The sequence below is a fragment of the Struthio camelus genome, chromosome 3 (genome assembly GCF_040807025.1).
Source record: "Struthio camelus isolate bStrCam1 chromosome 3, bStrCam1.hap1, whole genome shotgun sequence".
Classification (NCBI taxonomy): domain Eukaryota; kingdom Metazoa; phylum Chordata; class Aves; order Struthioniformes; family Struthionidae; genus Struthio; species Struthio camelus.
In genome coordinates, this window is record NC_090944.1 from 53,377,509 (window position 1) to 53,388,971 (window position 11,463).

The following is an 11,463-nucleotide window of genomic DNA, read 5'->3' on the forward strand; positions in this document are numbered from 1 at the left end:
CGAGCCAAAACACATACTGAGCTAGCCAAGAGGCATGGTAAGTTGTTGTCTACTGCTGACAGACTGTGAAGCAAGGTTTTAATTAACTCTATCAAATATCCAGGCAAAAATTCATTTTTAAAGAAGGTAATGATAAGGCTTCCAAAAATAAACAAGTATCTACCAAACACATTCCACAGCTGTTCTTTCTGAACATTACTTTAAATATCACATTAGCTTGAACAGTAGTCAAACATAAAAGTACTTGTGGCAACATTCTATAAAACAGAATCATTTCTGGAAAAATCTTCATGTGATACACAGTTCTGAGGTAATATGCATTAGTTTCAGAGTACAGCTCTGTCCCCAGTAGGACTTACAAGAACAGTGACAAGCCTATCATCTGTCACCCATCCAGATGCAGAACAACAAATTAGAAATTTTACACAATGCACTTAGGTGGCTATGTCATCTTTCATTAATGTACAGTCAGAAATAAATTGAGCAAAACCACACTGTGGTATACTATACCGTAAATAGCTTGTTTCATCTCAGTCAGATAAGTGGAAAGAAAGGATCTTGCTCTGAAATAGCAAAACTGGTGTTTTTCACAGCATATTTACCGCAGTCAGGAATGGGCTGACAGAAAAGTTCTTTAAAGAAAGTTATAGTGTAGGCCTTGTACTGACTTCTGCCCAAGAGGGGTGTATTAGGGATGTCAACATCTCACCACATAAAGTTCGGGGACGGAGGAGGCAATCATAATACATTTCTAAATATAAATTGACATGGTTTCTCTCCCTTTTATGTATTTTAGCTAGAAAACATGAATCAGTTTTTACTACAGTCAGTATTTTTTAATCATCAGTGCAAAACTCATTCCTTATTTACACACACCTGAATAGCTTAAGTATCCAAAAAGTTATAAACCACTTCACAGTTTGTAATACCCTTTACTAAAAACTGAAAAGGACAGTGTTCAATTTCAGTGTTGTAGCATGTTGACAAGTTACCCGCACTGAACATAAGCTGATCTAAGCCCACACTTGGGTAAAGCAGACAAGACCTCCACGAGGAAAACAGGGCTGATAGATCTGTAAATTGCTCCCTGTCTTGTTTCATCAGTGGATCCAACTGCTAGATCCAATTGCATTTGACAGCTACCTGTTAATTATGATATGAGCCTGTGCTGTAGGTGACAGAGACAGCTGCAAGAGACTCAGATGCTACAAGATCCCTTTACTCATTACAAATTCACAGACTGACAGACAGCATCTAGGGAAGTACAGATGTTAAAGCTAAATCAGAACAGAGTGGAAGAAGAGAAGCTACCCATCAGCCATTACTGTTCCAGCATCATAGAGAGGCCTTCTTACCATTCATCTTCATTCTAAGTTTTTGATAGAGCTGAATTTTCCAAGTCTTCTCATCACTATCCTTCTTTGCAAATTATAAACATTATTCCATTTTAATACAGAACAAATATAATAGTATTCTTATATATACATCTTGACAATAAGTCCTTGAATATGGACCATAACATGAAACTACAAAGCTGGTGCACACAGAGCACTGATTTAGCTGAAAGCCAGGAAGTCTCTGTTAAGAAAGGCTACCCATTTTAATGAAAGTTCTAACAAGAACTTACTTATTTTAAGTGAACGCAGGCATATGACAGGCTGTCACGTGATTCTCTGATTATCTCATTAATACAACTTAATAGTTATATTCTGGTTTACAAACTGCCTCCAATAATTGCTGCGTTTAACTGAAGCCAGAATGGAATTGCCTGAATACATCTTACTGGTATAAGAAAGTAGCCTTGTTGGATGACAATTCTTTTCAGACAATGAATACATTCAGAGTAAAATTAAGACACCAGTGAGATCACGTAAGGTTTTGGTAATTATTTTTATGTTGGTTTTATAGCTTTTCTGCCTTCAGTAGGAAATTCCTGCACAGCAAAAGGAATGAAGAATTCCAGAAGAGAGGTGACCTCCTTCAGTTCCAGACTGTATTCCTCTGCTATTTTCTCCGCAGTCCATATCTGAGGATGAAGTTTGTGATTATTGAGAAGTGTCAGAGCCTCCACAATGGAAATTTTGCCTTTGGGAACTTTCTTAACGTCTAGAGCCTCCAAATGACCTAGTTTTGTAAGTCTCTTTTCCTCCTGTTTGCATGGAAGATGTTCACCACCTTGATCTTTTACCTAATTGTGGGAAGGAAAACAAAAGAACTTAACAGCAGTTCTGTTTACTATGCATACTGTAAACAGCCAAGTTGTTTTCCTGAATATGTCTTTTCAGCATTTTCACAGCATTAAAGAAAGGATGCTTTGTCTGCTGCACTTCTTGATACCACTACAATTATAGCCAGTTGTTGCACAGTCGTTCTAGGTATGGGGCCAAATCTCCACCTAGATTCAGGAAACCCAAACATCCATTAAACAGTAGGTATTGTACAGCCCTATATATGTGACACTACGGATTGTGGTAGTCAAACACAAATACAGGTAATATAATACTGGGTACTGATTCGTGGTGGGGGCATCATACTACAAATTGGTATCCTCCTTCTGGTATCACTGTAGCCCATTCTCTCTCTCCTTCCCTTTTTTCATATTTACATCTTATTTTTGTAACTAGCAGACAGCCCCTCTTTTGCTCTGCCTGCAGCACAAGCTTTGTTGGACAAAAAAAAAAAAAAGCTATTTTGCAGCTCCATAGGCAATTTAATTCCCATGATTACTGCAGTGCTCACATACCCAAAGTCCCAAGTCCTTTCACATTTCATTTTCTAAGTCATTTTCAAACCAGCTCTGCCTTCCTCATATTCCTTTTTACTAGGACTTTACCAGTGAATGACACTGCAGAAAAGATACAGTGAAGAACTTCAAGCTCAAGAAACACTACTTTTAAAATTATCATAGCCTATGGCCACTGATTAGCCCACAGACACTTTGTATTAACGCATAAGCTAAAAAGATTCTAAAGCATCCGTGCTGTTTCTAAATTACAAAGAACATTTGCTAATGTGTTATCAAATTTCCCTTCCCTAAGCCATCCTAAAATTACACTGAGATAACAACAAATTCTTAACGTCTTAATAAAATAAGCCAGCTCTGGATATCTGCTACTTCAGAACTGAGAGTATGTTTTTCCCCTTAATATAGACAGACATGTGGAGGTGTATGCATACATATGTATACATACACACACAAGGCATACAGATTAATAGCAGGAAAGGAAGAAATAAGCTGCTGGATGAAGTTTTGCCAGTAAGCCTCACTGCTAACGCATTTTTCATACTTTTCCTAACAATTTTAAGTAGATACATTACAAGAGCAAGTCTTGCAAGCACACCAGCCACCTCAGACTAGGCTCTCAGACTTAGTCAAGTACTAAGACACCTATTCTGCTTTTGGCTTTTCCTCAAATCTCTCTGAACAGCCTGACAAAGGGAAGCGTTTGAAGATAGTGAAATTAAGCCAAAGATATTGAAATCTTTAGCGCTTCAAGGTTAGAGTCTTAATCTCTTTACGAAAATAATGGATAGAGATTACTTGGATACTTCAGAGAGAAACTGCAGAAATCCATTTCTAGTTTAAGATGTTTTTAAATCTTGAATGGAAGGCACCATAAAAGCAGTAAATCAGAGAGACTTATGAATTTTATTGCTGGATGTTCAAATAACTTTTATTACCACATGAAGGAGCGGGAATAAAATGATCCAGTAACGCAAGAGGTAAAAAAGCACAAGATGTAGCACAATGAGGTGGAAGAGAGGAGACTGAACCCGAGCCTAGACATTACCGGAAGGGCTATGCCTTGCCTTCCAAGTCAAAGACTGAAGCCATTAATGATGAGGAAACTGATCAAAAAACAATCCCAAAGGTTATACAGAAAAACCTAACTAAAGCACGACCTCAGTCACATAAGGAAAAGGCTCTGCGTAGTTTGACATGAACATTTCACTGGAGTATTTTTTTTTTTTAAACTACTGATACTATTGTTCTCATCCTCTACCATACCCATGCTTTTATATTAATCTCAGTCTCCTTCCTTCTAGCAAGTCTGCAAAATCTTGTGCATTTTTCCAAAAGACTGGCCAATTATCCTTGTGGCTTTGAGGAAGCAGGAGTACTAACTTAGGTGAAAAAAACCCAAAAATAATCACTGTGAGGTTAAAGACTACTAAGAATTTAAAAGTTACATTACCATAATCTGTCACATGTTCAAGACCACTCAGCATCAAACACAGTCAGTGCTACTGATATATAGAAGGGCAATGAAAACATCAGTTTTACCTATAAAAAATGGTAGTTTTTAGGCACTAAGAGAGTATTTTTCTTGAAAAATCTGCCCACTAGGTAGGATTTGTGTTGAGACTAAAAACCACAAAGCTGATGCTCGTATGCTTCCTACAGCGAGACATACTCACCTGCACAGGTGGACCTCTAGATTCAACATAAACATCTTTTAGCAAAGTGAGGAGCCTATCATCCTTTCTGTAAATTTCTTCCTGTATTTCTGGATGGTCTAAAGGCAGAGGGGAGAAGGAAAAAAAAAAAAGAGAGAGAGAGAGAGAAGAAAGATCCGAGTCATAAAATTGTTTCATTTTCATTACTTCTGTCAGCCTTATCACTTCCCCAGAGCCATCACAATACACAGAGCCTCAATATACACAGTGTTTCTCAGGCAGATTTCAGTTCTGCGTTAGTTCTAACATTAACAGTACTGTTTTACACCGAGAAACAGGGGTGCTGCCATAACTCCTGGCGCTAAACAGCACGATAAAACCCCCCTCGTTTGTAACCCGTACGACGGCCTCACTTCACTCCAGACACGCGCGCTACTCCCCAGCGGCCCGCGAAGCGGACCAGCGATTCACGACATCCGCGAAACGAGCCTGAGCCGGCCCAGGCGAGCGGGGCGAAGGGCAACGCCAGCCGTTTGCCGCCCAACCGCCGCTCAACCGCCCCCCGCGCGGCGCGGCGCAGCCCCGCACCGCTGGGGCCGCCCCTAGCAACCGCTGCTAGCAACCGCCCCGCCCAACCGCCGCCGCCACAGCGGCTCCCGGCGTGCCCCGCGCGCGGCCGCTCCGTTTTCAATGTCACCCGCCGCCGGGCCCGGCTCTTCCCGCCGCCGGCCAGCCGCGGGCTGCCCGCTCGCCATCGCCGTGCTTCCTAGCGCCTTATCAACGCAACCCTCCCTCCGCGCCGCCCGCCGTCCCCTCGAGGCCGCAGCGCGGCTCCGCTCCGCCGGACCGGTGCTCGCTGCCCGCCGCGGGCAGTCCTGCCTGCCGGGACTCACCAGCCAGCGCGTCCAGCCGCGCGGTGGGGTGCCGCGGCGCGGGCGTGGGCTTCTCCTTGCTGATCTCGCGGCGGGCGCGGCTTTCCACGTTGAAGGTGCGGAACACGCGACTCACCCGCCCGCCCATCACCGCCGCAGCCACCCGCACCGCACCGCACCGCGCCTGCGCAACTCGGCGGCAGCGGCCAGGGGCGGGGTGAAGCGGGGTGCGCCGGTCGCGCATGCGCACCGGGTTGGGCGCCGCGCCGCCGGACGGGAGGGGGAGGCCGGGGCCGCTCTGCCGTTCCCGCCTTGGGGAGGCGCGGCAGGAGCGTGGCTGTGCCTCGGTTTCCCCATGTAAGAGTCCAGTGGTGCGTGGCGAGGTACTGAGGCAAAGTGTGAATCACAAGCAGGGTGAATCGCTTTTTATTTCACGGTGTGACTCGACCGTTTTTCTCCTCTGCCGCGCGCGTTATCGCTGTGGCGTCGGCGCTCGCAGGTGCGTGGGCCTCGGTGGTCAAGATGGCTGACGCGCCGGCGTGGCGCAGGTAGCTCTGCCCTGCTCAGGGCGGGCGGGCGGCGCGCCGGCGGCGCTTTTCACCCTACCGGCGTACTTAAGTGCACAAATTCGTCCTTAAAACTGGCCGGTAGCCCACACAGAGAACATGCTTTCCCTATGGTGCTGTGTGCGTACGTTGTTGTGCTTTTAAAATCTCCGTTACTCTTTTGAAAGAGTGATGTTCCCTCATTGCTGCAAGAACGGAGATGCGTTACTGTTTCTTTTGAGGAGAAAATCGCACTTTTCTTTCAGGAACTCGTACGTGTGCATAAAAAGTGCAATTCTAATGCTCTCATGCAACAGCGACATATATCTTAAGGTATCTTTCGTCTTTTGGGAAGAACATCTTCCTGTTGTAGGCATTCATGGGCATGACTGGTCTGGTGTAACTCAGTGGGGTTTATTATATAACTAATATTACTGATGTACATAGGATTTTTTTTTTTTAATACATTGATCACCAAAACTTAAAGCAAATATTCAGTATAAGGAGAACCAATGCTGCATGATTTCTTTTGGGGTAAAGTTGGCAACATCCTCAAGGTGGCAGGCTAGTCTAGGGTTTCCGTGCTTGGTGTTGTAATCGTCGATGCAGCTGTGTCAGCATTTTGGTAAAAGACATATGAATTGCTGCTTTATAGATGATTTTTAGATATGTTACTTTATAAGTGTATTCACTTGATTTATATGCAGGGTTATTACCTGTGCACATCCTAAACCTCAAGAGAATTGTTAGGAGAAGGTAGTGTAATCCAGACAATGAAAATACGGATCAGGCAAATACATGTCATCTGCACCAACAAGCTGTAGTTTATGATGTAAAAGCTTATAAACGGACTGAGTGGCCCTGATAGCACGAATAAGAGGGCCATTCAATGTATAAAATATTATCTGCACCTTTTTTCCTTTTTCACATTTTAGCCTCCAACATACAGTGTCATCATGTGACACCACATATACTGCCGAATGATGAATCCTCATGTAGAAAGGGTATTATCTCAACTTTCTTTTCTGACTGTTATCAACTAGTATGCCAATTTAAAATATCTTACATGTTTTCTCTTTGGAGTTTTTACTTGAATAATGATAATGTGGAAATATTTAAGGATGTTTTTCATCTTACTATTACTCTGTCATTAGTGTGTGTAGCATTTCCTTACTAGCACATAGTTGCTTTATTCAGTGACAGAAAATTAATTTTCTACGCAGATATAGTCTAGAACGTATACCCTACACGGCAATTTGGAGAACAAATCCTTTGTATCATTCAGAGTTTGTGAGCTATGATATGCTGTTAAGCTATGGTCTTGATTAGGGTGTAACCTTTCTTTTTTAGCTTTCTGTGATCCAAGGCGTAGCTTTGATGCAGCCCAGCTGAATCACCTCAACCTTGACTTCTGAGAAAATTGCTAAACTGTGAAAAACAGCTGTGAGAAAGTACTTAGTCCTGAGTAACATAAGAAAGGTAAAATTGCAGACAAAGGTAAATTTTTGAGATAGAGCCAGCAGCTTCAGGATTCAAGAGAGGAAGAATATAACTATGAAAAGTTATAAAGTTCCGAGAGAGCAAAAGGGAATGAGAAACAGCAACACTACGGATTAGTGTTACATGAAGCAGTAAAGGCTGACCCCTCTCTGTCTGACCGATGACTGCCTGGCAAACACAGACTGAGAGGGTAGCTTACCAAAGGAGGTAAGCGTATTACTGACTTTTTAATCCTAGCTATTGTTTGTCTTAGCCTATACACAATTGCTTTGTACTTTTGAGTTGTTTATATCCTGTTTGCAGACTTTCTTCATGCATGGTAATAGTTGCCTGAATCAAGTAACTAAGAGTCAGTGCTATGAAGGCTAGTTAAAAGGTCCAATGTCTGTGTTCCTTTCTAGGAGGAAGACACCTATTTTCTGTCCTGGCATCCATCTAGTTTTGTTATCACTGTGTGCATGCAAAATCTGGATGCCTGTTAGTAGTGTAAGTAGCAGCGTTACTATTAGTAATAATGGTGATGATGCAGTAGCTATTAAGGCCACAGTGTGCTGGAATACTGCATAATGAATGACAGCTTTTGCTTAAAGGGAATTCAGAAGACAAAGCAGGTGGATGAAGAAAACAAATAGATCCACAAAGGCAATGAGGGCAAGGCAGCATAAGGTTGATCTGTACTTCCTCTGCGCCTTCTTCGAGAGTTCTGAAGGGGCAATTTTTTCACTTCCACGTTTTGAAGACTCTCATTGTCTATAGGGGAAGGATAGAAGCATCTCTTTAAATTCTACTCTCTGTTTATAAACTCACCCTATAACCAACCTGATCCTATTTTAGGCATTGTATGTGTACTGATAATAGGAATGTGGAACCCGCTATGAGATTTTATATCGCAAATCAGGCTGATGGCGTGTCTAATTAAATATCAGTAGTCAATTAGTGGCTGATTTTTGCCTATGTTCTGGAGCATGGGGTTTGATATTTTACTGGTGGGTAGCCTATCCGGTGTTGTGAAGGTAAATGTAATGGTAAAATTCACATGGATGCTTTTTCTTGGTGGCTGTAGACCTTTGATGTGTACTTTAGTATTTCTCTAAGACATGTTCTTACTCTTCTGTCTGTGCATGCAAGCATTGCTACAAATTTGGAAATAAAGATGCTGCTCCTTCAAAAGCTAAGAATTGTTGGCTTTCAGGATCAAACCCAGCACAGTGATTCTGTCTCTGTAAAGCCAGAATGTGACTAACACTGCTGTAATATTTACTGACAGCAAAATAAATTCACCAGAAGACAGACAGTTAAAAATAGTGATGTCATTCTCTGCCTGTCTCTTCCTATCACTGAGGATGGCACAAAGCTGTCCTTATTATGTATAAGGAAGGATCAGAAGTGCAAGATTTTTATTCTGGAGTTATAATATTTCCTCTTTCATTTAGACTGTAGCAGCAGCAGAATTGGGATTTTAAAAAATTGTTTGATCATTCAGCATTTTATCAATATAACCATATTGATGATATTAAGTAGCAGTAACCAAAAGCCTGGGATCCTTTTCTATCACGTGTCTATAAGTGTATGTTCTTAAAAAAACTGACCATATAGTTCCTCAAAGCATAAAAACTGTATGTATGTATGAATTTTTCCAGGGAACTTAAAAATAACAAAACACAGGAAAGGAACAACACAGAATATTCAACTCAATTCATTTATACCAGCAACCTGTTTTCAACAGCAGACAGTGTCAAACATTTCAGAGATAAATACTGGAACTGGCATCATATATATGTGCCATAGGCTGCCTCCTTTCCCACATCCGAGGGAGACATTTCTTAAAACTGTTCTGCACTTGGAGAATAAAAATAAATTTGCAAACATTCTTGAAGCCTTTCTGTCAGTTTTTCATGCCAGTTCTGATATTAATTTGTGGGGTTTTGTTTGTTTTTTCATTCTTGACAGGTTCTATAGCTGAATGAAAAATAGGTCCAAAATTAATTTTATTAGTTAATTAACATCAAAAAAGGCTGACTGATCTGTTGCAGATTCTCTTTGTGTAAGGGACAAAGGGGATGTCTGACCTTTAACTTGATTTATTGTGAGATGCTACCAAGGTTTCTCTGCCTTCTTTACTACTCAGAAAAGCAGGAATCAGAATATTAGTCTAGAGGAAAAGTAATCTTGGTGAAATAAGAATCTCTTTTAGTAATGGATGCTCAATTTGACAGTTTTTGAGAGGAGGCAGATGATGTTCACTACGTCATTTTATAGTCTTCAGAAGTTCCAGTGTTTAAGGCAGAGGAAAATTTGAATCCCTTATACTGTAGTGACATAGTTTAATATTTGATTCTCTCCATGCTTTCTACCACTGATACTGGTTTCTCATATTTATTTTCCTAATTATTCATAAATTTTAACAATGTATGGGGATACTGTCTAGCAAATTCATGTATAATTAGGATTAAGGGAACTCAGCCCTCTTTCCTGACTACTGGTTTTCCATTAAATACAATGAGAGCATTGATCCATTTGTTCCTTATCTCATCAGCAGTAAGAAGAGCCAGAGAACGTAGCATTAGCAATAATTATGACCTGAGCAACAATGACTGTCCCATGACTTTCTGAAGATGAGCTCAAGAAAGATGGATGTTGAGATCACTATTACCTTTAAGTGATTTCTGGTTGTTCTATTTGTTACTGAGCTTCACCTAATCCATCTTTTAGTGGCTCCGGAACTATCTAAAAATATACGAAGACTTTTGCCTGATTCCAGGCTATGACCAGAGTATTACTAAACACTTGACTCTCATCTTTTCAAGACTAGGTGGCTGTACCTAGGAATTAAAGAATTTCTGTCGGTCCTTTGCTGGATTGAAGCTTATGAGTAGAGTGTAGCAAGCCCACATTTACAGTAATGTGTCTGAACGCATTACTACTTCCTTATAACATTCATTTCAAGGTGGTACATTTACATTCTTCTGATTGACTGTGGCCTGGTATAACTGACATCATCTTTCATAATTTTCCGAGCTAATTTTTATAATCTCAATTAGCAGGTTATTTGACTTGGAAATGCACAGTAGGAGCCGGCATATTTGATAATGAGACAGCCTGGTACTGGCATTAATTACCTAAAGCAATTAGAGATGTGCATTTTGCTATGCTATTCAGTGAGAGCTAACATGGTCTTCATTCTAAGTCACAGGGTTCACTTCCATGTACTCTGTTCTTAGTCGCAGTACTGCTTTAGAGAAGTGCTGCCCTTATTCTTTTAAGCCTTGCATCGTGTCATCACTCATGCTGGAGCAAGACTGCAGGATCTCTTCAGGGTGAACAACATCAGATAGTTGATCTGATTTAATAAAAACAAAAGTCCTGTAACTTTTTATAAGGCATATCAGTTACTGATGGTTTGAATGCTCCCAGAAAAACTACAAGCAAAACAGGAGGGGAAACAAGGGATTGAAGAGAAGAGGCGTACAAATACCTGAAACTGCTATTGCTGCCAAGTTTTGCTTCTTTTTGTGAAATGGAGAGGGTGTACTTTGCACTCAGATCATTTAGTTTCAGCAGTCACACAAAGAATTGTACCAGCCCAAGTGAGGAGGAAGTGAACCAGAGTTTGGGGGGGGGGGGGGGAACCACATAGGATGGGAGGTGGGCTGGCTTTGCTCACACACCAGAATCCTCAAGACAAACACCCTTGGGCCTGTCAAAAAGTGGGAGTGAATGTGCATCCACTGGAAAGGTAAGAATCGTGTTAGCTGTACAAGAAGTTTTGTATCATGATGAGAAACGGTTGCAGAGAGTGCTGTGCTTACCAATACGCAGTTTGTATGTGTACAATAACCACAACCATCTTGCTGGATTAACTACATATGAATTAATGTATCTTTAGACCGTCAAGTTCTGGTTGTTGAGGATTTTGCTATTCAACTTGCTTAGCAAGCCCAGAAAATTCCCCATTCTCTGGTAAGATTTCCCATGAGGAATTTCCCTCAAAGAAAACAGCAATTTCTTTTAGATGCTTTGATATCGTGAAACTTGTCTGTCTAGTTTTTGCTTGACACATCCCTTCCACATGGTGGGATGGTTTGGCTTTATAGTGTATCAAATAATACTATATTCTGTGTATGTTTTGTGGTTGTTGTAAGTTCATA

General features: G+C 41.4%; 1 protein-coding gene across 1 annotated transcript; it reads right to left on the minus strand.

Annotated features, from left to right (window-relative positions):
- Positions 1-434: 434 nt before the first annotated feature.
- On the minus strand, positions 435-5,518 carry NDUFAF4 (NADH:ubiquinone oxidoreductase complex assembly factor 4). The gene is made up of 3 exons (XM_068937840.1): positions 5,292-5,518; positions 4,420-4,517; positions 435-2,188 (listed from the first exon to the last, which is right to left on the minus strand). The coding sequence occupies exons 1-3, from the start codon at positions 5,512-5,514 to the stop codon at positions 1,892-1,894; spliced, it is 618 nt and encodes a 205-aa protein (XP_068793941.1). The 5' UTR covers positions 5,515-5,518; the 3' UTR covers positions 435-1,891.
- Between the last annotated feature and the right edge of the window lie 5,945 nt (positions 5,519-11,463).

Bases quoted from the DNA above. Each gene is read 5' to 3' on its own strand.
- NDUFAF4 (XM_068937840.1), bottom strand. From the start codon at position 5,514: ATGCGCGACCGGCGCACCCCGCTTCACCCCGCCCCTGGCCGCTGCCGC. The intron at 4,518-5,291 runs GTGAGTCCCGGC...CTCTGCCTTTAG, and splicing joins GCGGCTGGACGCGCTGGCTG to ACCATCCAGAAATACAGGAA. The intron at 2,189-4,419 runs GTGAGTATGTCT...TCCCACAATTAG, and splicing joins CTAGAGGTCCACCTGTGCAG to GTAAAAGATCAAGGTGGTGA.